Source organism: Coregonus clupeaformis, chromosome 6 (genome assembly GCF_020615455.1).
Source record: "Coregonus clupeaformis isolate EN_2021a chromosome 6, ASM2061545v1, whole genome shotgun sequence".
Classification (NCBI taxonomy): Eukaryota; Metazoa; Chordata; class Actinopteri; order Salmoniformes; family Salmonidae; genus Coregonus; species Coregonus clupeaformis.
This window is the reverse complement of record NC_059197.1, coordinates 6,414,576-6,442,069: the sequence shown is the minus strand read 5'-3', so window position 1 is coordinate 6,442,069 and position 27,494 is coordinate 6,414,576. Positions and strand designations below refer to the sequence as shown.

General features: G+C 43.7%; 1 protein-coding gene across 5 annotated transcripts in view; it reads right to left on the bottom strand.

Annotated features, from left to right (window-relative positions):
• Positions 1 to 27,494, bottom strand: part of LOC121567565 (alpha-2-macroglobulin) — a 45,233-nt gene that overhangs the window by 6,412 nt on the left and 11,327 nt on the right. For 3 of the 5 annotated variants that reach the window (XR_006001121.2, XR_006001119.2, XR_006001120.2), the window contains exons 12-35: positions 27,206 to 27,439; positions 26,924 to 26,990; positions 26,695 to 26,840; positions 26,366 to 26,515; positions 12,290 to 12,442; positions 11,996 to 12,083; positions 11,675 to 11,858; positions 10,380 to 10,605; positions 10,129 to 10,255; positions 9,879 to 10,000; positions 8,510 to 8,561; positions 8,348 to 8,431; positions 6,716 to 6,892; positions 6,220 to 6,295; positions 5,876 to 6,032; positions 5,645 to 5,719; positions 5,070 to 5,232; positions 4,481 to 4,671; positions 3,986 to 4,201; positions 2,843 to 2,967; positions 2,364 to 2,454; positions 1,732 to 1,800; positions 1,460 to 1,568; positions 1,255 to 1,346 (exon numbers count right to left, since the gene is read on the bottom strand). Coding sequence is in view for 1 of the 5 variants with exons in the window: in XM_041877732.2 (XP_041733666.1) it covers positions 1,306 to 1,346; positions 1,460 to 1,568; positions 1,732 to 1,800; positions 2,364 to 2,454; positions 2,843 to 2,967; positions 3,986 to 4,201; positions 4,481 to 4,671; positions 5,070 to 5,232; positions 5,645 to 5,719; positions 5,876 to 6,032; positions 6,220 to 6,295; positions 6,716 to 6,892; positions 8,348 to 8,431; positions 8,510 to 8,561; positions 9,879 to 10,000; positions 10,129 to 10,255; positions 10,380 to 10,605; positions 11,675 to 11,858; positions 11,996 to 12,083; positions 12,290 to 12,442; positions 26,366 to 26,515; positions 26,695 to 26,840; positions 26,924 to 26,990; positions 27,206 to 27,439 (3,123 nt within the window). In the remaining 4 variants the exon portion in view is untranslated. Of the gene's footprint in view, positions 1 to 973; positions 1,096 to 1,254; positions 1,347 to 1,459; positions 1,569 to 1,731; positions 1,801 to 2,363; positions 2,455 to 2,842; positions 2,968 to 3,985; positions 4,202 to 4,480; positions 4,672 to 5,069; positions 5,233 to 5,644; positions 5,720 to 5,875; positions 6,033 to 6,219; positions 6,296 to 6,715; positions 6,893 to 8,347; positions 8,432 to 8,509; positions 8,562 to 9,878; positions 10,001 to 10,128; positions 10,256 to 10,379; positions 10,606 to 11,674; positions 11,859 to 11,995; positions 12,084 to 12,289; positions 12,443 to 26,365; positions 26,516 to 26,694; positions 26,841 to 26,923; positions 26,991 to 27,205; positions 27,440 to 27,494 lie in introns of those variants that run through there. The other 2 variants (XR_006001118.2, XM_041877732.2) reach the window with 2 other exon arrangements.

Sequence of the window (27,494 nt, the reverse complement as noted above, 5' to 3'; positions counted from 1 at the left end):
GGGGAGGGGGTTTAAAGAGCTACTGTCCAATCAAGTGGGCTTGTGTTGCATCTTCTCTGAGCAAAAAACAGGATGTATTGTATTGACATCTAAAGTGGAGTGTGATTGAATACTCTTACTTGATATCAGATCAGCATGTACACTTGTTAACCCATAACAAGGACGTTTTTAATTTCCCATTGTTAAGTCATGAGGAGTCTTGCTACTCTTCAAAAGTACTGTGTTTCACAGCATACTCATATGTTCATAATTCTCATTATATGTTTTGATATATTTGTTAAAATATTTAGTGAGCTGTGTTGTCAACAACAGGGCTCTATAGTATCTGTTTGTGTTATCTCGATTGTTCTGTTACTCTTTCTCTAAATAGATTTGTGAGATGTTTTTGACTACATCTTTCCATGCCTTGTCCACACCATTAGCTCAATAAATTATTAGGAGATATTCATAATAGAGATTATAGCCACGACTCATTATGGGAATGATCAGGACAGGACGCATCCCATTGTAAGATATTTGTTGATGGGATTTAGAGTCAGTGGATTTCCTGGATCCCATTCCCTGATGAGAAATAAAAGAGAACCACACCTTGATTATTACTACAGGGGCCCATGATGATTACAGATGGAGGAAGAAAAAAGCTGAGAACCAAAAGCTTTGAGCAAAATTGAGACAGAACATTTACACACCTTCGTAAAGTTGGCAAAACCGATTAACAGCACATTGCAGCTCTCTGGAACTGGATTTTATGTTTACTGGACTCCCAATTACATATTGCTCATAAGTCTTCCCAAGTACCCCCTGTTGGATAGGCCATTTACATCCATGGGTACTAGTTTCCCAGGAAGAGACTTACTGTCTTACATAAAGCCTTTCAATATTCCCTTTGTCTCCTGAGCCTACACCTTGGAACTCATTTCTTGCCATAGTGTGACATCAAAACCTACACGCAAAAACGATCTGGAAAAAATGCTCAAGAATAGAGTTTTAATGAAAAACTTTCATTCCAGTAAGTTACATCCTTTACTTGAGATCTTGAAAGATGCCTCAAGGGTTGCATGTGTGACCTCTGTTAATGTCATTTTCTTCTTACATCTGCAGAGCAGCAAATACAATGAATAGGGCCATGTAAATAATTCTCTAATAACAAATTGGCCAGCATTTAGGTAAAATGAATAAAGGAATATTGACCCAGTTAACTAAATCATGTATATCACATATAGTATATGGGTCAGGCCAGCTATATAAAATTACCAATAATTCAACATCACCAATAATTCCAGATAGTTCACCAGCTTGTAACCCCTACTTGCAAGGGAAGACATATTCTGTCTCTGCCTGGTCACCTGAATAAAACCAAAAATACAGGTAAGTCTCAGTAAACGAGCACAGGTTAACCAAATGTTACTAAAAAGAAGAGGGAAAAATACATCTTGGGGAAGGTTAGATATAAACTTACTTGGCTGGTAGTAGTCGTAGATCTTGACCACCGCAGGCTTTAGATTATGTACTGGGAGCTCCTGTATGATGTCCAGGGTGTGGTTGAAAGGTTGGAATAGTGACGGTAACTGTTGGGAGAAAAAAAAAGCATTTTGGTTACAAGTATTTAAACCCTCCAAGCAGAAGTGTAATTTCAACTTTGCTGACTTTGAAGGACATTCCACACAAATTAATTCCATTACATTGAGGTTTATGTGCACTGTTTCAAACTGATGGATGGTTTGGTCTCACCTCTCTCAAGTACATTAACACATGGTCATCTTTAGTATCGACACGATCCACTAGAAGTGAACCTCTCAGCTGTGAAGACAAGCCATTCACTGATCATTCATATTGCATTGACAATGTTGTAACTTTAATGGGTAACAGAGTTAATGTTTACAGTTAATTCATTGAGCTGTATCTAAATATATTTTTATTTTACAGTTATTTACATATTGTATGTACAATAGTAATTGTATTAGAATTCACGTGATGGAGATTGAATGAACTACAGTATGTACATATTTCTGTTGTATTGGTTAGTATTGGATTACGCTATTGACTGCAAATATCAGAATGCCTTGCAACAGGAAGTAACAAAAATGGGAAGGCACCAGTTATGTACAAGTGACAAGTGATTATCCTAACAACTTTCTTTTACTGTTTTTTAGAATCTAACGTGGCAAAATGTAACGTGAACCAGTATTATTACAAAAAATAAGCTTTCATCTTACAACCGACGTCCCGAGTCATTACTTTGAAGATAGTTATTCTATAGACAAAAAAGGTCAGTATCAGAAAGGTTCACAGATGAGAGGCAAGAGCTACATGGAAAAAGGTCATAGGTAACACCATAAACGTATGTCATTTAAAAAACTCACCCTCCCCAAGGACTCTGGGTCTGGGGCAAAACCAGACAGCATTTTCAAATCCACTATAATCATATTGGTGGTCAGCTCCTTTCCATGATATCTGTGAAAGCAAAGAGATGCCTGTGATATCAAAGTTAACTAGTTTGATTATTTTAGCCATAAGAAGACCAGGTTGCCTGATATGTTTTCAAACTGTTACTGATCCAAGCCTAGGTACAAACCAGTGGAGGCTGCTGAGGGGAGGACGGCTCATAATAATGGCTGGAATGGTATTGCATCAAACAGCTAGAAACCATGTGTTTGATGCATTTGATACAATTCCACCAACCTCCTGTGGTAAAAACTAGAAGTTAAAAAACCAATAGGAAACCAAGTAATTTGGGCCAAGTCCATTCTGGAAGACATGCTCCATAATAACACTTTGGAGTGTCATTGATAAACGTATTCAAAGAATGCTTTTGTGAATGCAAATGGCCATTCATTCTTACTGAGATTGAAGTTTTAGCGTGACTCTGGGTCTCAAAGAGTTGCTGTTGCAGTCGACCTCTGGCTTCACCTTGATGCTGAGCGTTGTGCTGTCAGTAGGAGTAGGGATGTTGTAGTGGAGCGCCACCTGGGAAAGAAAAATAGAAAAAGTCAGGAGAGGCTTCTTCAATCAACAGTCTGGGCTCTGGATATCTGTATGATGGTTACTTCAATTCTTCAAATAAAATAAAATAAAATACAATTTTATTGGCCACATGCGCCGAATACAACAGGTGCAGACATTACAATGAAATGCTTACTTACAGCCCTTAACCAACAGTGCATTTATTTTTAATAAAAAAGTAAAATAAAACAACAACAAAAAAGTGTTGAGAAAAAAAGAGCAGAAGTAAAATAAAATAACAGTAGGGAGGCTATATATACAGGGGGGTTCCGGTGCAGAGTCAATGTGCGGGGGCACCGGCTAGTTGAGGTAGTTGAAGTAATATGTACATGTGGGTAGAGTTAAAGTGACTATGCATAAATAATTAACAGAGTAGCAGCAGCGTAAAAAGATGGGCTGGGGGGGCAGTGCAAATAGTCTGGGTAGCCATGATTAGCTGTTCAGGAGTCTTATGGCTTGGGGATAGAAGCTGTTGAGAAGTCTTTTGGACCTAGACTTGGCACTCCGGTACCGCTTTCTGTGCAGTAGCAGAGAGAACAGTCTATGACTATGGTGGCTGGAGTCTTTGACAATTTTGAGGCCCTTCCTCTTCAATTGTAACCATTGAGTCTTGAATAATATAACAATGGTTCTTGAGGAGTTACATTTCCCCAGCCCCATCCCTCAGGTCACAGGAGGTTGGTGGCACCTTAATTGGGGAGGACAGGCTCGTGGTAATGGCTGGAGCGGAATTAGTGGAATGGTAGCAAATACATCAAACACATGGTGTCCATGTGTTTGATGCTATTCCATTTGCTCTGTTCCACCCATTATTATGTGTCGTCCTCCCCTCAGCAGCCTCCACTGTCTCAGCTGTATACCAAATCAAGTGGCACAGGGCTGCTGTTTTGCAGAAAAAACATTCCCAGACTGTATCTTTAGAAATAGATTAAACCGTATTTTGGCAACATAGGATTGGGAGGAGAGATGTGTATTCACTGACCTGCACTGAGGCACAAGCACTGCCCTTCACTTCCACACTGTACTTCCCTTCTGTGTCCTGCATCGCCCTCTCCTGGTAGAGAAGCTTGTTGTTTTGGTTCACTTCGAAAAGGTGCTGTTCCCCACTGGGAGACTGTACTGTCACTGTGCTGGTGCCCTCTCTACTGAACACCCTGGTGGAGTAGAGAGCTAGGGCCTGGAGGGCCACCACTGTGTCCTAAACAGCAATAGAACACAGACAAATCTGTTCAAAATGAATGAAGCTATCCCATTTTACAGAAAGGGTAGAGTTTTACATTGGTCAGTTCCTAGAGTGACTATTTCCCATTTCCATCCATTATGATTTCTAGGCTAGGTGGAAGTTAGACTCATCAGGCTTGACATGACAAGAAGCACACACATGCCTGTGATCTGGTAAAAGTCAAGGTAATAATGCCTCATTACTAGTGCACAGCACAGGGTGCCATTTCGGACCAGAGGTGTTTTGGAAGTATACCTGTGTGGAGGAGAAGCCTCCGTAGGCATTCTGCTGCCTCACCAGCCACCTGACGATGCGGGAGGCGTAGCCCAGGTCAGTGGTAGACAGAGGGGAGGCACTGAGGGAAGCCAGCAGAACGTAGGAGCTGATCTCCACTGCCAGGGAGGCTGAGGTCTCTGAGGAGGTCTGAGTCCAGTGCAGGAGACCCCCTGAGGGACGAGGAGTGCGCGCGCACACACACACACACACACACACACACACACACACACACACACACACACACACACACACAAAACTCACACAAACACACACACACACACAAACACACACAGACACAAACACACACAAACACACAGAGAGAGAAAATAGGGGCTAGCTTATTCATCACTATACAGGATACACAGTTCTTCTCTGACCCCCACAATGAATTTTTGGACAAAAACTGAGTTCAAATTGTATTTGTGTTCTATAAAATGCTTTGGGTGTTTGATTGGGCCTATTTGGAGAGCCAGACGGGCGGAGGGTTTGCACTATTGGGATTACTCCATTGACTAACTCTATTAAGTCAAGATAGCACAAACAGATCTTGGACCAGGATATGTCTCACCCTCTTGTAATGCGATCGTGTCCAGGTGCTGCAGAAGCTGGGCCCGGGTCTCCATGTCCCCTGCCAGGGTAAAGGTGTAGGCCAGCAGAGCAGTAGTGTAGGTGTTGGACAAATCACTGGTGGAGTTCCTCAGGCAAGACAAGCTGCCATACACAACAGGATCCTGGAGCACAGAATAACAGAGCAACACGTTAAGAGACATGTTAGCCTGGTCCCAGATCTGTTTGTACTGGCATGACAATACAAACAGATCTGGGACTAGGCTACAGACATTCATGCTGAAGCACTTCTAGTTTTTCAGTTTACAGTAGTAACTAAGCCTACTCAGTTTTAACAGCACAATACCATTTAGATCTGCTTATGGTAACATATTCTTATACTTATTGCATAGGCTACTTTGAGAGAAAAACATTATTTAACTGTGAATTTTAAATACACAATACACAACTCATTACATTGTAGATGACAGTTGATGTAAGAGGTACACAACAGTCTTCATATAGGAGGCTAATTCAGTTGCCTGTAATGGACATTGTTGTAGTGAGAAACAATGGTTATGTGGAGATGCTACTTACCGACACTGACATGTTGAGCTCCAGCATTGAAGCAGTGATGTAGGCCGTCAGTGTGACTTCATCTGTCACCCCACCCTACAAAACAATGTCAAAATACTAAAATGTGTATAAACTGTATTTAGCCTGATACAATTCTGTTGAAATCATCATTCACAATTTTATGGCTGGTCTGACGAGACATACAACTACATCTTCTTACATCTTCTATCAGTTTATTATCAATATAAATACCTTTATTCTGTTATTAAAGAGATTCCCCAATTTGATGAAACAGCCATGTTTGCCTTGTCGACGTTCTAACCAAGTCTTGGATTGCTCAATTTTTGCCGGGTCAATATAGATGAAAGACTGTGCTTTGCCAAAGGATCTCAAGACAAAAGCAGTCAGCCTGAGGAAAGAGAACTTGATTTGAATGTCCCGTCATAATACCCACATAAGGTTGTCATAAACAATGACAGCTTATTTTAACTTATGTCACATCCATGGTCTCCCTGTCAGAGACAATACCATAATACTTAATTGAAACAGACACAGTTATAATGTGTTTACCAGTAGGTGAAAAACACAATACTCACCAAGTGTTCCCCGAGCCTTGTCCAAATGTGCTGTATGCACCATCAAAATGCTTGTAGTTCAACTGCCTTTGGTAACCTGTCGGTGTGTTTTTAGAGTGAAGAACAAAGAGACCATGTGTTTTTTATAGTCACTGAGCGTGTGCCCCAAATGGCACCCTATTCCCTATAAGGTGTACTAGTTTTGCCAGGAAAAAACATAATACACTGTGTAGGCAATATGGTGCCATTTGGAATCCAGCCTCAATGTTCTATGATCAAACGATTTTAGTGGGAAAACATCTGGAAGTTCCTACATGTGTTGGGTCAGTGATACTCTGTCATTTACGTGATAGCAGGGTCGTAGTCACTAGAGCATACCGTGGTGAAACATTTTTAAATGTTCTTCAATGGAAAATGAAAACAAAGGGCTCATTCTGGACAGATCCAGCCCTGTTTGACAGTTTTCTTCCATTTGGTGCCCAATGAATACGACCCATATTTTGAGGGACTCTCTTACCACTAGTGAGGAACTTGGTGGCCTTGTCTCGGATGGCTGGAGTGAGCTGCTCTGTGTTCCTCAGGTACTCCAGGATGTAGATATTGGGGGCGAGGAGAGCCATATTCTGCTCACCACACCCATACGGCATCTTCAACAGTCCATCCAGGTTCTTGAGGGCCCGACCCAGGATGTCCCCTACAGAGAAACATGGGATTTCTGTAAGACTGTCCTCTTTAGCAAGCAGCAACATTATCACTGGAGAAGGGTTGCTTTGTGGTAAATTGAGCCACGGGACAGGGTAAATTAAGCCATGTACACATTTTGGTACTGAATGAAATATTACCACTATCTTTTTAACCCTCCCGTTGTCCTAGGGTCAAAATGACCCGCCACTGTGTTGAACCAACTTTATTTAATTTTTATATTTTGGGGATCATTTGTGAGAAGGAGGCAGTGAGACTTTAAAGAAAGTATCACTGCCTCCTTCTCACAAATGATCCAAAAAATATAAAAATTAAATAAAGTTGGTTCAACATAGTGGCGGGTCATTTTGACCCTAGGACAACGGGAGGGTTAAAACCATTTCTTTAAAACATGGCTACATTTTCAGGTTACTGTTACTATTAAACGTCTTCATTTGTAATCATAGAAAGCGTGCATGTTCAACATAGCATGCAAAGGTCGTAGGTCTGTGGGAATCTTCACCATTGCTATAATAATCAGTGCAGAATCTGATCACTTGCACTATGTACTTTTAATGTAATCTCAACTGCAATCCAGGTCATTTGGTTTTGCTATTAGACTAAGCATAGTGATAACACATTAAGTTGTCATATAAATACAAAATATCTGACTTTGTATTCCCATTTGAACTATGTTGAGCACTCTGATAACACATTTAGATGACAACTAAACCAAAAATCAGACATCGTTTTTTCATTGGAATTTGGTTGTGCTTTTAGATGGTTGAAGGCATAGTGATAACGTTGGGAATTCAACAAACTTCTGGATGTGCTTTTTGAGTGGGTGGGAAATCTCATTGATCAATGTCAAATCAAATCAAAATCAAATTGTATTTGTCACATGCGCCAAATACAACAGGTGTAGACCTTACCATGAAATGCTTACTTACAAGCCCTTAACCAACAATGCAGTTAAGAAAACAATGAAAAAAGTAATACAATAAAATAACAATAATGAGTTTATATACAGGGGGTACCGGTACTGAGTCAATGTGTGGGGGTACAGGTTAGTCGTCACTATGCATAGATAATAAACAGTGAGTAGCAGAAGTGTAAAAACAAAAGGGGGGCAGTCTTATGGCCTCAACCAAATATTACTCTAATTTTCACTTTGAAATGACGTGGTGTGCCCAGTGGGTAGTTCAAATCCCAGAGCGACAACGTGAAAAATCTGTTGATGTGCCCCTGAGCAAGGCACTTAACCCTAATTGCTCCAGGGTTGCTGTTAATAATGGCAGACCCTGGCCATGACCCCACTCTCCGAGGGTGTCTCAGGGAGAGTGAGATATGCAAAAAACACATTTCCAATTCACACATGGGGGTTAATACTCACTTACACATGTGTGAAATAGGACAAATATAAGCACCCACATACACACTCTCTAAACATTACTATGGTTAACTTTACCCAGGACTGAGAGAGAAATTCGATCAGATCCATCCACCACATTCTTGGGGAGTTGCAGTTCCACCTCCTCTGTCAGAGTTTCTCCTGTGGACACAGATGATAGGATGAATAGAAATGATCAGTTCAATCAAAGTGAACATTCAACGTTCATGCATTACTGACCAGTTGGACACAGCAACCAGTTGTAGGTGTCGGTCTTCTCTGTTCCCTCAGCCTGAGAGAGAGAGAGAGAGGGGGAAGAGAGAGAGAGGGGACGAGAGAGAGAGAGAGAGAGAGAGAGAGAGAGAGAGAGAGAGGGAGAGAGAGAGAGAGAGAGAGAGAGAGAGAGAGAGAGAGAGAGAATGTTCAGTCAGAGGCAGTTACACTATTTCAGCCACACCTTTTGCTGACAGGCATATAAAATCGAACACAAAGCCATGCAATCTCCATAGACAAACATTGGCAGTAGAATGGCCTTACTGAACAGCTGAGTGACTTTCAACGTGGCACCGTCATAGGATGCCACCTTTCCAACAAGTCAGTTTGTCAAATTTCTGCCCTGCTAGAGCTGCCCCGGTTAACTGTAACTGCTGTTATTGTGAAGTGGAAATGTCTAGGAGCAACAACAGCTCAACCGCAAAGTGGTAGGCCACACAAGCTCACAGAATGGGACCGCTGAAGCAGGTAGCAAATAAAAATAACTACAGAGTTCTAAACTGCCTCTCTGGAAGCAACGTCAGCACAATAACTGTTTGTTGGGAGCTTCATGAAATGGGTTTCCATGGTCAAGCAGCCGCACACAAGCCTAAGATTACCATACACAATGCCAAGCGTCGGCTGGAATGGTGTAAAGCTCGCCGCCATTGGACTCTGGAGCAGTGGAAACGCGTTCTCTGGAGTGATGCATCAAGCTTTTCCATCTGGCAGTCCGACGGACAAATCTGGGTTTGGCGGATGCCAGGAGAACGCTACCTGGCAAAATGCATAGAGCCAACTGGAAAGTTTGGTGGAGGAGGAATAATGGTCCAGGGCGGTTTTTCATGGTTCGGGCAAGGCCCCTTAGTTCCAGTGAAGGGAACTAACGCTACAGCATTCTAGACGATTCTGTGCTTCCAACTTTGTGGCAACAGTTTGGGGAAGGCCCTTTCCCGTTTCAGCATGACAATGCCCCCGTGCACAAAGCGAGGACCATACTGAAATGGTTTGTTGAGATCGGTGTGGAAGAACTTGACTGGCCTGCACAGAGCCCTGACCTCAACCCCATCGAACACCTTTGGGATGAATTGGAACGCCGACTGCGAGCCAGGCCTAATCACCCAACATCAGTGCCCGACCTCACTAATGCTCTTGTGGCTTAATGGAAGCAAGTGTTCCAACATCTACGGGAAAGCCTTCCCGGAAGAGTCGAGGCTGTTACAGCAGCAAAGTGGGGGGACCAACTTCATATTAATGCCCATGAGATGTTCGACGAGCAGCTGTCCACATACACTACATGACCAAAAGTATCTGTACAACCTAACAGTACGTTCCATAACAGCAGTAAACTACATACCTTCACCAGCAGGCTCTGTGTGACTGTGTCGATGCGTCCTCTATCCGGTACGTTCACAATCTCATTGTTACAAGCAATGTGGGATTGGACAGCCTCTGCACTAACGGTCACATTCACAACCCCTACACACACATTGACAGACAGAGTGCGGCACAGGTTACACAACATCCAATACGGTGACTGAGAGAACACAACTCAGGTTGACATCCATTCTGCTGTTTGAACAGTTGAATGAAGACTGGCGACTTACCCAAGACAGAGGGTGCTATTGTCCAACTGAAGGTCTTTTGTCCATTGGCACACAAGCATGATGAGTACTGGACATTATTCAGGGATGTGAGAGTGTAGTCTAAAGAGTGAGCTGGAATTACAGAAACCTGCCAAATAGGAACAATTGTAAGAAAAAATGGAAAACCCAAGAATGATAGGCAAACTGCAACAAAACAAAACACAAGAAACTCATGAAACAACTCAAGAAACGATCATGATGCAGTGTCGTACCATGATGCACTTAGACAGGTAGTTGAACACAGAGGCCTTCAGCTCAAAGTGCTCTCCACGGAGGATGGAGTAGGGCAGGGTGAGCTCTAGGAAGAAGGGCTGGAAGACAGTGATCTCCACCGGAGGAGCTAGACCAAAGCCGCCAGGGGCCAGGCAGAAGGCCTCTGTCTCCCAGGTGGTGATGGTGTCTGGGACCGTGAGGAACACGTCTGCTGATCCAGACTCCCTGTAATACAGAGGTCAGAGTTCAAACAGAAAGCAACTAAGTGTCCCATAGAGAACAATGGAGTATGACTTTACAAATTCTTTGAACACTGTTTATTTTTCATAATTTTTTATGTATTTAAGGTTAATCTAAGTCCGAGTCCGATTGAGGTCAGAGGACCTCTTCCCTGAGAGAAATCGGGCATAGGGGAGAGTGGGGCAAGTTGAGCCAAATGGGGTAAGTTTAGCCACTACTGTTTCTTGGAAACCACACACAAAATTAATCATTTGACCAAATAGTTAGGAAGAGGTCATTATTTCATGGAGTCTTTGAAGGAAGAAACCACATGATGCTTGTATCTAAACCAAAGTAGATAATTTAAAGATTGTTCTATACATCAGTTGGGGTCTCTATAAGCTTCAACTTGAGGTCCTAAACCTAGCATGGCATTGCTTCCTTGTAGCTGTATGGGCTAATCTACTCAAAACATATGCCTTGGGGTAAGTTTAGCCAAGGGTTGAGCCAATGGCAAGTTAAGAAAATTGTAGTGTTTTCATTCCAGGTGTAAAGCAAGGCAATGGTAAAAGTGTTTACAAAAGTTTGTCAGGTGTTAAGCGTGTGTTAAAAGATGTTTAACAAAAAAGCCATTGTGATTGTGTTGAATTGTGTTTGGGTAATAAATATAGACATGGTTTTAAAAAGGTAGTGGTACTATTTCATTAACTTACCATGTCCCGGGCTCAACTTACCCCATACCCGGGGTAAGTTGTGCCAAGAGACCACTTATTTTTTGGACAAGCTATGTTTTCAAAACTGTATTGTTTACATGAATTCTGATTATTTCCAGGGATACACAACATCCAGAAATATATGTAAATGTTTGTTAGAAAGAATACTATAATTTCCTTGATGAAGTAATACTGAATGTAAAAAATGGCTCAACTTACCCCAATCTCCCCTACTCTGTAATACACCTTAATTATTAAAGAGGTACAGGTTCCTAATCTACACAACTACTGTATGTGTTGATATTAGGCAAGAGCTAAGAGGGCTTTCACCCGAAGTTAGCCTCACTGTGCAGTGCACTTACCCAACTTCCACAAGATCCCATATCCATGTCTCGGGGAAGAACGTACGGACCGTCTCTATGGGTGGCGGAGGTGGAGCGGCACCAAATCCGACACTGGGTGCTCCATGAAGTCCAGTTTGAGGAAATCCCAGACCCGCTGCACCCGGTCTAAGTCTGGACATTGTCATAGAGTAGGGAGTGTAGCCTACCAATAAAACAAAACATAGTCATTATTCTGGTGTTAGAATGAGCCTGGTCAAACCAAAAGCCATGCATTTCCCAAGATTCACTGAATACTTCTGGCAATGACGAGAGTAAGCAGTGGTAAGGAGGATATCTCACCATAGGGCTGGTAGTACTGTCGCCCCTTGTAACTGAGGCAGAAAGGTACTCTTAATACCAGATTAGTTGCCAACTTCAGTCCCAGTTTCTAGAAATGTTAGATAAAAAACAAGAGAGCTCAATATTAATTTATATCTCTGAGTTCTATGTTTCTATTCTGTATGTATTTTTTAGCCTCAAACAGGGTAGTTTAGCAATTCATAATTTAAGAAGACGTACGCATGGTAACAGTATGGTAACTGATTATTACGAGAGAGGAAAAGAGGTTTCAAGTTAAGAGAAAACAGAAGTTACCTGAAAAACTTCATGAGGATGATTTTTCTCCTCAGATGGTCCATTTGGGAATGGCATTACATATCTCCTTGGTCTTACACGTAAACATGCTACTGGATCTTCAAGCTCGTAGGGAATGTATGTTGTCTCCTTGACTGGTAACAAAGCAAATATCTGGAATGGGATAATGAGGAGACGTGACATGACCTTGTTCATTGGGCACCAAACAGAAGAAAACAGACTGAAACGGGGAGGGATCACTTGGACTTGCTAAACGTCTTTAACCCTCATACTACCGACTGGGGTAATTTTGACCCCAGAGGCATATTTTTTATCTTAGCCCAAATGTGGTTTATTCAATTCTTTAAATGTTTCATGATTTTGACAATCAACTTGTTCTTCATAAATCTAAATTATTGTTTAGTGTTTCTGTATCAATATAGACTTTTGGGTCATTTTGACCCCAGCCCAAAACACCTAATTCTGCCTATAGAAATGAGATCTATAGGACCTTTATTATAATATTTTTCTCTGTAGACATAATAATAAATTATCCATACCACCAGAGGGTGGAGGGAGACCTGTATCAATGATTTTGACAAGATATACAGATCATCTGCAGAGCTATAGTTCCAAATGTACTTGCCTAAGATTGTACTTTTTTACACCACATATTTTATGTATGTGTACAAAACCAAAATTACTTGACTTTTCTGCATATAAAAATCTGCCACTAGTATAAAAAGTCTGCCAATGGTCTAAATACTGGATAGAACTGCAATACTGAATTTAGGTACACTCTGAATCTACACAGAGAGCTGTATAGGTGTGTAATCTCAGAAAAGTTTCTCTGGAGATATAATATTAAGTTATACATATCCTCAGAGGGTGGAGGGGGGACCCGTAGCAGTGATTTTGACAAGATAGACAGAAATGAAGCACCTTATGTGCTCGGCTATGTTTATATCGTTTTTATCACATAAATATGACTAAATTAGTATTTACTTCAAAATTCTAAAATCGAAATAATGCTGTAATCAAATTATGGTAAATTGTCTTTTTAGTACTTATGTGGATTATACGTTGGAAAAAGCAGGAAAAATATATATTTTCGTTTGACAGAATATTACATTTATAAAAAATGTATACATAACATTATTGAAATGTCTAATGATGTTTTGATAGGAATTAAGTTGATATTTTGCTATGATTGTTGTTTTTCCCAATAGTTTCTTCTTGGGGTCAAAATGTCCCCAGTTGGTAATCCATGTAAGTAAAATACAGTGCTTTCGGAGAGTATTCAGACCCCTTGACTTTTTCCACATTTCTTTAGGTTACAGCCCTATTCAATCTACACACAATACCCCATAATGACAAAGCAAAAACAGGTTTTTAGAAATGTTTGCTAATATACACTACCGGTCAAAAGTTTTAGAACACCTATTCATTCAAGGGTTTTTCTTTCTTTTTACTATTTTCTACATTGTAGAATAATAGTGAAGACATCAAAACTATGAAATAACACATATGGAATCATGTAGTAACCAAAAAAGTGTTAAACAAATCAAAATATATTTGAGATTTGAGATTTTTCAAATAGCCACCCTTTGACTTGATGACAGCTTTGCACACTCTTGGCATTCTCTCAACCAGCTTCATGAGGTAGTCACCCCTTGAATGAGCAGGTGTTCCAAAACGTTTGACCGGTAGTGTATAAAATAAAATAAAAAAAGGAAATATTACATTTACATAATTATTCAGACCCTTTACTCAGTACTTTGTTGAAGCACCTTTGTCAGCGATTACAGCCTCGAGTCTTCTTGGGTATGACGCTACAAGCTTGGCACACCTGTATTTGGGGAGTTTCTCCCATTCTTCTCTGCAGATCCTCTCAAGCGCTCTCAGATTTTTTATTTTTATTTTTTTATTTCACCTTTATTTAACCAGGTAAGCCAGTTGAGAACAGGTTCTCATTTACAACTGCGACCTGGCCAAGACAAAGCAAAGTAGTGCAACAAAAACAACACAGAGTTACATATGGGGTAAAAAAAAAAAAAACATAAAGTCAGAAATACAACAGAAAAATATATATACAGTGTGTGCAAATGTAGCAAGTTATGGAGGTAAGGCAATAAATAGGCTATAGTGCAGAATAATTACAATAGTATTAACACTGGAATGCTAGATGTGCAAGAGATTATGTGCAAATAGAGATACTGGGGTGCAAAAGAGCAAATTAAATAACAATATAGGGATGAGGTAGTTGGGTGGGCTAATTTCAGATGGGCTGTGTACAGGTGCAGTGATCGGTAAGGTGCTCTGACAACTGATGCTTAAAGTTATTGAGGGAGATAAGAGTCTCCAGCTTCAGAGATTTTTGCAATTCGTTCCAGTCATTGGCAGCAGAGAACTGGAAGGAATGGCGGCCAAAGGAGGTGTTGGCTTTGGGAATGACCAGTGAGATATACCTGCTGGAGCGCAGACTACGGGTGGGTGCTGCTATGGTGACCAATGAGCTAAGATAAGGCGGGGATTTGCCTAGCAGTGATTTATAGATGGCCTGGAGCCAGTGGGTTTGACGACGAACATGTAGTGAGGACCAGCCAACAAGAGCGTACAGGTCACAGTGGTGGGTAGTGTATGGGGCTTTGGAGACAAAACGGATGGCACTGTGATAGACTACATCCAATTTGCTGAGTAGAGTGTTGGAGGCTATTTTATAAATGACATCGCCGAAGTCAAGGATCGGTAGGATAGTCAGTTTTACGAGGGCATGTTTGGCAGCATGAGTGAAGGAGGCTTTGTTGCGAAATAGGAAGCCGATTCTAGATTTAACTTTGGATTGGAGATTCTTTATGTGAGTCTGGAAGTTGAGTTTACAGTCTAACCAGACACCTAGATATTTGTAGTTGTCCACATACTCTAGGTCAGACCCGTCGAGAGTGGTGATTCTAGTCGGGTGGGCGGGTGCTAGCAGCGTTCGATTGAAAAGCATGCATTTAGTTTTACTAGTGTTTAAGAGCAGTTGAAGGCTACTGAAGGATTGTTGTATGGCATTGAAGCTCGTTTGGAGGTTTGTTAACACAGTGTCCAATGAAGGGCCAGATGTATACAAAATGGTGTCGTCTGCGTAGAGGTGGATCTGAGAGTCACCAGCAGCAAGAGCGACATCATTGATATACACGGAGAAAAGTGTCGGCCCAAGAATTGAACCCTGTGGCACCCCCATAGAGACTGCCATAGGTCCAGACAACAGGCCCTCCGATTTGACACACTGAACTCTATCTGAGAAGTAGTTGGTGAACCAGGCGAGGCAGTCATTTGAGAAACCAAGGCTATTTAGTCTGCCAATAAGAATGCGGTGGTTGACAGAGTCGAAAGCCTTGGCCAGGTCGATGAAGACGGCTGCACAGTACTGTCTATTATCAATCGCGGTTATAATATCGTTTAGGACCTTGAGCGTGGCTGAAGTGCACCCGTGACCAGCTCGGAAACCGGATTGCATAGCGGAGAAGGTACGGTGGTATTCGAAATGGTCGATGATCTGTTTATTAACTTGGCTTTCGAATACTTTCGAAAGGCAGGGCAGGATGGATATAGTTCTGTAGCAGTTTGGATCTAGAGTGTCACCCCCTTTGAAGAGGGGGATGACCGCGGCAGCTTTCCAATCTCTGGGGATCTCAGACGTTATGAAAGAGAGGTTGAACAGACTAGTAATAGGGGTTGCGACAATTTCGGCGGCTAGTTTTAGGAAGAAAGGGTCCAGATTGTCTAGCCCAGCTGATTTGTAGGGGTCCAGATTTTGCAGCGCTTTCAAAACATCAGCTGTCTGAATTTGTGTGAAGGAGAAGCGGGGGGGGCAAGGGCAAGTTGCAGCAGAGGGTGCAGAGTTGGTGGCCGGGTTGGTGGTAGCCAGATGGAAAGCATGGCCAGCTGTAGCAAAATGCTTGTTGAAATTCTCGATTATTGTAGATTTATCGGTGGTGATAGTGTTTCCTAGCCTCAGTGCAGTGGGCAGCTGGGAGGAAGTGCTCTTATTCTCCATGGACTTTACAGTGTCCCAAAACTTTTTGGAGTTAGTGCTACAGGATGCAAATTTCTGTTTGAAAAAGTTAGCCTTTGCTTTCCTGACTGCTTGTGTATATTGGTTCCTAACTTCCCTGAAAAGTTGCATATCGCGGGGGCTATTTGATGCTAATGCTGTACGCCACAGGATGTTTTTGTGCTGGTCAAGGGCAGTCAAGTCTGAGGAGAACCAGGGGCTATATCGGTTCTTAGTTCTGTATTTTTGAATGGGGCATGTTTATTTAAGATTGAGAGGAAATTACTTTTAAGGAACAACCAGGCATCCTCTACTGACGGAATGAGATCTATATCCATCCAGGATACCTGGGCCAGGTCAATTAGGAAGGCCTCCTCGCTAAAGTGTTTTAGGAAGCGTTTGACAGTGATGAGGGGTGGTTGTTTGACCGCGGACCCGTTACGGACGCAGGCAATAAGGCAGTGATCGCTGAGATCCTGGTTGAAGACAGCTGAGGTGTATTTAGAGGGTATGTTAGTCAGGATGATATCTATGAGGGTACCCATGTTTAAGGATTTAGGGTTGTACCTGGTAGGTTCGTTGATAATTTGCGTGAGGTTGAGGGCATCTAGCTTGGATTGTAGGATGGCTGGGGTATTAAGCATATCCCAATTTAGGTCACCAAGCAGTACAAACTCAGAGGATAAATGGGGGCAATCAATTCACATATGGTGTCCAGGGCACAGCTGGGGGCTGAGGGGGTCTGTAGCAAGCGGCAACAGTGAGAGACTTATTTCTGGAAAGGTGGATTTTTAGAAGTAGAAGCTCAAACTGTTTGGGTACAGACCTGGATAGTATGATAGAGCTCTGCAGGCTATCTCTACAGTAGATTGCAACTCCACCCCCTTTGGCAGTTCTATCTAGACGGAAAATGTTATAGTTGGGGATGGAAATTTCAGAATTTTTGGTGGCCTTCCTGAGCCAGGATTCAGACACTGCTAGAACATCAGGGTTGGCAGAGTGTGCTATCGCAGTGAATAACTCAAACTTAGGAAGTAGACTTCTGATATTTATGTGCAAGAAACCAAGACTTTTGCGATTACAGAAGTCAACAAATGATAGCTCCTGGGGAGTAGGAGTGATACTGGGGGCTACAGGGCCTGGGTTAGCCTCTACATCACCAGAGGAACAGAGGAGGACTAGAATAAGGATACGGCTAAAGGCTTTAAGAACTGGTCTTCTAGTGCGTTGGGTACATAGAATAAAGGGGGGCAGATTTCCGGGTGTTATAGAAAAGATTCAGGGCATTATGTACAGACAAGGATATGGAAGGATATGAGTAAAGTGGAGGTAAACCTAAGCGTTGGGTAACACTGAAAGAGATAGTATCTCTAGAGGCATCAATTGATTCGGTCTCTGAGTGTATGGGTGGAGGGACAAAGGAGCTAACTAAGGCAGGTTTAGCTAGGCTGGGGGTCTACAGTGATATAGTACAATTAGAAATAACCGAAACAACAATAAACTAACCATGTTTGGGCTGAGGCTAAACATAAACAGGATGTAGTACCGTAAAAAGGAACAGTCCAGCAGATATCAGCTGTATAGCTGGGTTATCATAAGGTCCGGTGGTGAAGTGCTAGTGAGTAAGAGGCCACGGCTAGCGTGTCCTACGTCCGTTTTGTTGTAGCCAGCTGGTAGCGAAGAATCCGGAGTTAAAGGTCCAGTGATTCCGGCGGAAAAACTGATATGTTCTGGGTCGATAACGCGCAGTGCTGACTGGCCGAATATCCGGTGATCAAAGTCCAGTGATTAAAATTAATCCCGCGGGAAAAAAAATCTAATGTTCTGGGTGAAACACTGCTAGCTGTGGCTAATAGCAAGTAGCTAGTCCAGTAGCTAGTTCAGTTTAGTGAGTAAGCGTGTGCTAACGGGCCAGGGCTAGCAGATGGATGGAATCTTCGTGGTTACGTCGTAACCACATCAGACGATTTCGTCGGCAGACCAGTCGTGTAGGATCGGCGGGGCTCCGTGTCAATACTATGTGGTCCCGTCCGGTTGATAGAGAGGTAGATAGCCGGGAGATGGGCCTAGCTCAGGTTGATTAGCCAGACCACAGCGTCCGTTTTGTTGTAGCCAGCTGGAAGCGATGAATCCGGGAGTTAAAGTTCCAGTGAATCAGTGATTCCGCGGAAAAACTGATATGTTCTGGGTCGATAACGCCTGTGCAGACTGGCCGAATATCCGGTGATCAATGTCCAGTGATTAAAATTAATCCCACGGAAAAAAATCCAATGTTCTGGGTGAAAACACCGCTAGCTGTGGCTAATAGCAAAAAAGCAAGTAGCTAGTTAGCTGGCTAGCTAGTTTCAACTGGAGATTCTAGATTCTAGATAAAGGTAAGTCAATAATAGAATCCGTTCCACATTGAGTGAGGCGGGTTGCAGGAAAGTATATCTTGTAGAAGGATGAAAAGTCTGATAGGGAAATATGTACGAAAAATGTACGAAAATAGGGTATTTACAGGCTATTTACAGACAGACGATAAAAACACAACTGCACTAATTCGCCATCTTGGAATCGTCAGTTTTGGTGGTTCCAAACTTCTTCCATTTAAGACTGATGGAGGTCACTGTGTTCTTGAGGACCTTCAATGCTGCAGACATTTTTGGGTACTCTTCCCCAGATCTGTGTCTCAACACAATCCTGTCTCTGAGCTCTACGGACAATTATTTCGACCTCATGGCTTGGTTTTTGCTTTGACATGCACTGTCAACTGTGGGACCTTATATAGACAGGTGTGTGCCTTTCCAAATCATGTCCAATTAAGTTGTAGAGACATCTCAAGGATGATCAATGGATGCACCTGAGTTCAATTTCAAGTCTCATAGCAAAGGGTCTGAATACTTATGTAAATAAGGCATTTCTGTTGTTTTTTTAATACATTTGAAAAAAATTCTAAAAACCTGTTTACGTTTTGTCATTATGGGGTATTGCGTGTAGATTGCTGAGGATTTGTATTTATTTAATCAGTTTTAGAGTAAGGCTGTAACGTAACAAAATGTGGAAAGAGTCAAGGGGTCTGAATACTTTCCGAAGGCACTGTATGTTAGTAGTTTGAGGGTTAAAATTGCACAAATAAACACAACCCAGACTATTAACTAATTAAGTTCCAATAGGGAGGTGCTTTCCAGTTACTGAGAGTCAATTAAAAGTGGATCTCAATGCAGAGAATGCGTGCCATTGCCTTTGATGAAAGCACACCAAATGGCCCACTGTGAACAGACCCACTCCAAGTCTGCTATTGTCACTTCTTATTCCTCTGAAGCTGGTTGTATTGTATTGTTTATATGGTGGTGACAACAGCGCCGGAGAAGATGGCTGCCGTTTTACAGCCCTCTAACCAATTGTACTATTATGTGTGTTTTTCCGCGTTATTTGTAATTTATTTTGTACATAATGTTTCTGCCATTGTCTCTTATAACCAAAAAGAGCTTCTGGATATCAGGACAGCGATTACTCACCTCGTATTGGACGAAGATTTTTTCTTCAACGAGGCGGCCGCGAAGGATATCATACAGACACCCGACAAGGCCCAAATCCCCGTCATTCGCGTGAGGAAGAGACGGAGATATCGTGGACGTAGATCGGGGTGCCTTGTAAGGATCCGACGGCGAGCGAGTAAACTGCCTCTTCCATCAATCCTATTAGCCAACATTCAATCATTTGAAAATGATTTAAGATTACGGTTATCCTACCAACGGGACATTAAAAACTGTAATATCTTATGTTTCACCGAGTCGTGGCTGAACGACGACATGGATAACATACAGCTAGCGGGCTATACGCTACATCGGCAGGATAGAACGGCTGACTCCGGTAAGACAAGGGGTGGCGGTCTGTGTATATTTGTAAACAACAGCTGGTGCACAAAATCAAATACTAAGGTTTTGCTCGCCTGAGGTAGAGTATCTTATGATAAGCTGTAGACCACACTATTTACCAAGAGAGTTTTCATCTATATTTTTCATAGCTGTCTATTTACCACCACAAACCAATGCTGGCATTAAGATTGCACTGAATGAGTTGTACAAGGCCATAAATCAACAGGAAAACGCTCATCCAGATGCAGCGCTCCTAGTGGCCGGGGACTTTAATGCAGGGAAACTTAAATCCGTTCTACCTAATTTCTACCAGCATGTTAAATGTGCAACCAGAGGAAAAAAAACTCTAGACCACCTTTACTCCACACACAGAGACGCATACAAAGCTCTCCCTCGCCCTCCATTTGGCAAATCTGACCATAACTCTATCCTCCTGATTCCTGCTTATAAGCAACAACTAAAGCAGGAAGCACCAGTGACTAGGTTAATAAAAAATTGGTCAGATGACGCAGATGCTAAGCTACAGGACTGTTTTGCTAGCACAGACTGGAACATGTTCCGGGATTCTTCAGACAGCATTGAGGAGTACACCACATCAGTCACTGGCTTCATCAATAAGTGCATCGATGATGTCGTCCCCACAGTGACCGTACGTACATACCCCAACCAGAAGCCATGGATTACAGGAAACATCCGCACTGAGCTAAAGGGTAGAGCTGCCGCTTTCAAGGAACGGGACTCTAACCCGGACGCTTATAAGAAATCCCGCTATGCCCTCCGACGAACCATCAAACAGGCAAAGAGTCAATACAGGACTAAGATTGAATCGTACTACACTGGCTCTGACGCTCTGTCGGATGTGGCAGGGCTTGAAAACTATTACAGACTACAAAGGGAAGCACAGCCGTGAGCTGCCCAGTGACACAAGCCTACCAGACGAGCTAAACCACTTCTATGCTCGCTTCGAGGCAAGCAACACTGAAGCATGCATGAGAGCACCAGCTGTTCCGGATGACTATGTGATCACGCTCTCCGTAGCCGATGTGAGTAAGACTTTTAAGCAGGTCAACATTCACAAGGCCGCAGGGCCAGACGGATTACCAGGACGTGTACTCCGAGCATGTGCTGACCAACTGGCAAGTGTCTTCACTGACATTTTCAACATGTCCCTGACTGAGTCTGTAATACCAACATGTTTCAAGCAGACCACCATAGTCCCCGTGCCCAAGGACTCTAAGATAACCTGCCTAAATGACTACCGACCCGTAGCACTGACGTCTGTAGCCATGAAGTGCTTTGAAAGGCTGGTCATGGCTCACATCAACAGCATTATCCCAGAAACCCTAGACCCACTCCAATTTGCATACCGCCCCAACAGATCCACAGATGATGCAATCTCTATTGCACTCCACACTGCCCTTTCCCACCTGGACAAGAGGAACACCTACGTGAGAATGCTATTCATTGACTACAGCTCAGCATTCAACACCATAGTGCCCTCTAAGCTCATCACTAAGCTAAGGATCCTGGGACTAAACACCTCCCTCTGCAACTGGATCCTGGACTTCCTGACGGTCCGCCCCCAGGTGGTAAGGGTAGGTAACAACACATCTGCCACACTGATCCTCAACACGGGGGCCCCTCAGGGGTGCGTGCTCAGTCCCCCTCCTGTACTCTCTGTTCACCCATGACTGCATGGCCAGGCACGACTCCAACACCATCATTAAGTTTGCCGACGACACAACAGTGGTAGGCCTGATCACCGACAACGATGAGACAGCCTATAGGGAGGAGGTCAGAGACCTGGCCGTGTGGTGCCAGGACAACAACCTCTCCCTCATCGTGACCAAGACAAAGGAGATGATTGTGGACTACAGGAAAAAAAGAGGACTGAGCACGCCCTCATTCTCATCGACGGGGCTGTAGTGGAACAGGTTGAGAGCTTCAAGTTCCTTGGTGTCCACATCACCAACAAACTATCATGGTCCAAACACACCAAGACAGTTGTGAAGAGGGCACGACAAAGCCTATTCCCCCTCAGGAGACTGAAAAGATTTGGCATCGGTCCTCAGATCCTCAAAAAATTCTACAGCTGCACCATCGAGAGCATCCTGACTGGTTACATCACCGCCTGGTATGGAAACTGCTTGGCCTCCGACCGCAAGGCACTACAGAGGGTGGTGCGTACGGCCCAGTACATCACTGGGGCCAAGCTTCCTGCCATCCAGGACCTCTATACCAGGCGGTGTCAGAGGAAGGCCCTCAAAATTGTCAAAGACTCCAGCCACCCTAGTCAAATCAAATCAAATCAAATTTTATTGGTCACATGCGCCGAATACAACAGGTGCAGACATTACAGTGAAATGCTTACTTACAGCCCTTAACCAACAGTGCATTTATTTTAAACAAAAAAAGTAAGAATAAAACAACAACAAAAAAGTGTTGAGAAAAAAAGAGCAGAAGTAAAATAAAATGACAGTAGGGAGGCTATATATACAGTAAAATAAAGTGACAGTAGGGAGGCTATATATACAGGGGGGTACCGTTGCATAGTCAATGTGCGGGGGCACCGGCTAGTTGAGGTAGTTGAGGTAATATGTACATGTGGGTAGAGTTAAAGTGACTATGCATAAATACTTAACAGAGTAGCAGCAGCGTAAAAAGGATGGGGTGGGGGGCAGTGCAAATAGTCCGGGTAGCCATGATTAGCTGTTCAGGAGTCTTATGGCTTGGGGGTAGAAGCTGTTGAGAAGTCTTTTGGACCTAGACTTGGCACTCCGGTACCGCTTGCCGTGCGGTAGCAGAGAGAACAGTATATGACTAGGGTGGCTGGAGTCTTTGACAATTTTGAGGGCCTTCCTCTGACACCGCCTGGTATAGAGGTCCTGGATGGCAGGGAGCTTTGCCCCAGTGATGTACTGGGCCGTACGCACTACCCTCTGTAGTGCCTTGCGGTCAGAGGCCAAGCAGTTGCCATACCAGGCGGTGATGCAACCAGTCAGGATGCTCTCGATGGTGCAGCTGTAGAATTTTTTGAGGATCTGAGGACCCATGCCAAATCTTTTTAGTCTCCTGAGGGGGAATAGGCTTTGTCGTGCCCTCTTCACGACTGTCTTGGTGTGTTTGGACCATGATAGTTCGTTGGTGATGTGGACACCAAGGAACTTGAAGCTCTCAACCTGTTCCACTACAGCCCCGTCGATGAGAATGGGGGCGTGCTCAGTCCTCTTTTTTTTCCTGTAGTCCACAATCATCTCCTTTGTCTTGGTCACGTTGAGGGAGAGGTTGTTGTCCTGGCACCACACGGCCAGATCTCTGACCTCCTCCCTATAGGCTGTCTCATCGTTGTCGGTGATCAGGCCTACCACTGTTGTGTCGTCGGCAAACTTAATGATGGTGTTGGAGTCGTGCCTGGCCATGCAGTCATGGGTGAACAGAGAGTACAGGAGGGGACTGAGCACGCACCCCTGAGGGGCCCCCGTGTTGAGGATCAGTGTGGCAGATGTGTTGTTACCTACCCTTACCACCTGGGGCCGGCCCGTCAGGAAGTCCAGGATCCAGTTGCAGAGGGAGGTGTTTAGTCCCAGGATCCTTAGCTTAGTGATGAGCTTAGAGGGCACTATGGTGTTGAATGCTGAGCTGTAGTCAATGAATAGCATTCTCACGTAGGTGTTCCTCTTGTCCAGGTGGGAAAGGGCAGTGTGGAGTGCGATAGAGATTGCATCATCTGTGGATCTGTTGGGGCGGTATGCAAATTGGAGTGGGTCTAGGGTTTCTGGGATTATGCTGTTGATGTGAGCCATGACCAGTCTTTCTTTCAAAGCACTTCATGGCTCCAGACATCAGTGCTACGGGTCGGTAGTCATTTAGGCAGGTTATCTTAGAGTTCTTGGGCACGGGGACTATGGTGGTCTGCTTGAAACATGTTGGTATTACAGACTCAGTCAGGGACATGTTGAAAATGTCAGTGAAGACACTTGCCAGTTGGTCAGCACATGCTCGGAGTACACGTCCTGGTAATCCGTCTGGCCCTGCGGCCTTGTGAATGTTGACCTGCTTAAAAGTCTTACTCACATCGGCTACGGAGAGCGTGATCACATAGTCGTCCGGAACAGCTGGTGCTCTCATGCATGCTTCAGTGTTGCTTGCCTCGGCGAGCATAGAAGTGGTTTAGCTCGTCTGGTAGGCTTGTGTCACTGGGCAGCTCGCGGCTGTGCTTCCCTTTGTAGTCTGTAATAGTTTTCAAGCCCTGCCACATCCGACGAGCGTCAGAGCCAGTGTAGTATGATTCAATCTTAGACCTGTATTGACTCTTTGCCTGTTTGATGGTTCGTCGGAGGTCATAGCGGGATTTCTTATAAGCGTCCGGGTTAGAGTCCCGTTCCTTGAAAGCGGCAGCTCTACCCTTTAGCTCAGTGCGGATGTTTCCTGTAATCCATGGCTTCTGGTTGGGGTATGTACGTACGGTCACTGTGGGGACGACATCATCGATGCACTTATTGATGAAGCCAGTGACTGATGTGGTGTACTCCTCAATGCTGTCTGAAGAATCCCGGAACATGTTCCAGTCTGTGCTAGCAAAACAGTCCTGTAGCTTAGCATCTGCGTCATCTGACCACTTTTTTATTAACCGAATCACTGGTGCTTCCTGCTTCAGTTTTTGCTTATAAGCAGGAATCAGGAGGATAGAGTTATGGTCAGATTTGCCAAATGGAGGGCGAGGGAGAGCTTTGTATGCGTCTCTGTGTGTGGAGTAAAGGTGGTCTAGAGTTTTTTCCCCCTCTGGTTGCACATTTAACATGCTGGTAGAAATTAGGTAGAACGGATTTAAGTTTCCCTGCATTAAAGTCCCCGGCTACTAGGAGCGCTGCATCTGGATGAGCGTTTTCCTGTTGATTAATGGCCTTGTACAACTCATTCAGTGCAATCTTAATGCCAGCATTGGTTTGTGGTGGTAAATAGACAGCTATGAAAAATATAGATGAAAACTCTCTTGGTAAATAGTGTGGTCTACAGCTTATCATAAGATACTCTACCTCAGGCGAGCAAAACCTCGAGACTTCCTTAGTATTTGATTTTGTGCACCAGCTGTTGTTTACAAATATACACAGACCGCCGCCCCTTGTCTTACCAGAGTCAGACGTTCTGTCCTGCCGATGTAGAGTATAGCCTGCTAGCTGAATGTTGTCATTGTTGTCGTTCAGCCACGACTCCGTGAAACATAAGATATTACAGTTTTTAATGTCCCGTTGGTAGGATAACCGTAATCTTAAATCGTCAATTTTATTCTCAAAAGATTGAACGTTGGCTAATAGGATTGATGGGAGAGGCAGTTTACTCGCCGTCGTCGGATCCTTACAAGGCACCCGGATCTGCGTCCCACGATATCTCCGTCTCTTCCTCACGCCGAATGACGGGGATCTGGGCCTTGTTGGGTGTCTGTAGAATATCCTTTGCGAACGCCTCGTTGAAGAAAAAGTCTTCGTCCAATGCGAGGTGAGTAATCGCTGTCCTGATATCCAGAAGCTCTCTTTGGTTATAAGAGACGATGGCAGAAACATTATGTACAAAATAAATTACAAATAACGCGGAAAAACACACATAATAGTACAATTAGTTAGAGGGCTGTAAAACGGCAGCCATCTTCTTCCGGCGCTGTTCCAACTCATAGACTGTTCTCTCTGCTACCGCACGGCAAGCAGTACCGGAGTGCCAAGTCTAGGTCCAAACGACTTCTCAACAGCTTCTACCCCCAAGCCATAAGACTCCTGAACAGCTAATCATGGCTACCCGGACTATTTGCACTGCCCCCCCACCCCATCCTTTTTTACGCTGCTGCTACTCTGTTAATTATTTATGCATAGTCACTTTAACTCTACCCACATGTACATATTACCCCAACTACCTCAACTAGCCGGTGCCCCCGCACATTGACTCTGCAACAGTACCCCCCTGTATATATAGCCTCCCTACTGTTATTTTATTTTACTTCTGCTCTTTTTTTTCTCAACACTTTTTTTGTTGTTGTTTTATTTTTACTTTTTTTGTAAAAAATTAATGCACTGTTGGTTAAGGGCTGTAAGTAAGCATTTCACTGTGATGTCTGCACCTGTTGTATTCGGCGCATGTGACCAATAAAATTTGATTTGATTTGATTTGATGACTGTTGATATTCACTACAGCAAGCTCTGTTACCTTGTCAACATCCAGCCTCTTCCCTGGCTCCATGATGTGAACACTCTTGTCTACAGCGCTGAGGCCACAGAGGGAGCCGGGCTGGGCCGAAAGCTGCAGGGTGTTCTCCTCCCCTGGGACCGCTTTTGAGGGTGAGAACTCCACCGACACCTGGCACACATTAAATACACAAGTGTACATTATACACCTTTACACAAGGTATGATATCTATGTGCATGGAAATACCTGACACTTTTTATACCTTCCATAAAATGATCACAATATGTTTGTGATGTGCAGTCACTGAGGATATGACTAACTCAGAGACGCATGCACACATACACACACACCTTGTGCCTGAAGCATTTCTCAGTGGGGAAGTTCATGCTGTGGGCGATGACAGTCTCACTGGGTAGCATACTGTACACCAGGACCTGTATCACTGGCGCCATCTCTGGAACCACTGCCAACTTCAAGTTGACTTCACCCTCAGTTACTGCAAAGCAAGAGCATGTCACACTATCATTGTCATCAAGCACCTTCCAGTACGTTCATAATTACTTCATGAAACTCCCTCACCAGGACTCCCCTGCTGCACGGTAACCTTCATATGTCCATGCTGAACTATTGCCCCTCTGGATAAGGCCTGCATGAGGGAAAAACAGTTATCCCATCAAGTCAGCAAGAAGGAGATGATGAGGAGTATTGGTGTTGTATAGGGACATCCTTCCTTTGAAGGTGAGAGGCTGGGACTAGGTCTGAAATAACCCAGGTCAAAAGTAGTGCACTAGGGAATAGGGTGCCATTTTGGATGCAGTGTGGGTTATCAGGATGTAACAACTTGTTCCTGGTTCTACTCACCAGGTAGATGACATCCACGGAGCCCTTTGGGACGGTCTCCCCTACGATTGCGTACTGGATGGTGATTGACACTTCCTCCCCACATGCCAGTGGTTTCTCCATCTTCTGAATAGCCAGAGAGCTGGACGTTTTACTGTGAGGGGCAGTGGGCTGGATCAGTGAGAGTATGTGTTGCCCTCTGTTGAAATAGGGGACTCCGTATCTAGTGTTCTCCATTTGTGGTGTGTTGCTTACCTGGGGGAAGAAAAAGTCTAACGAATCCCAAATCGACCTTTAGACCCTATGCCAT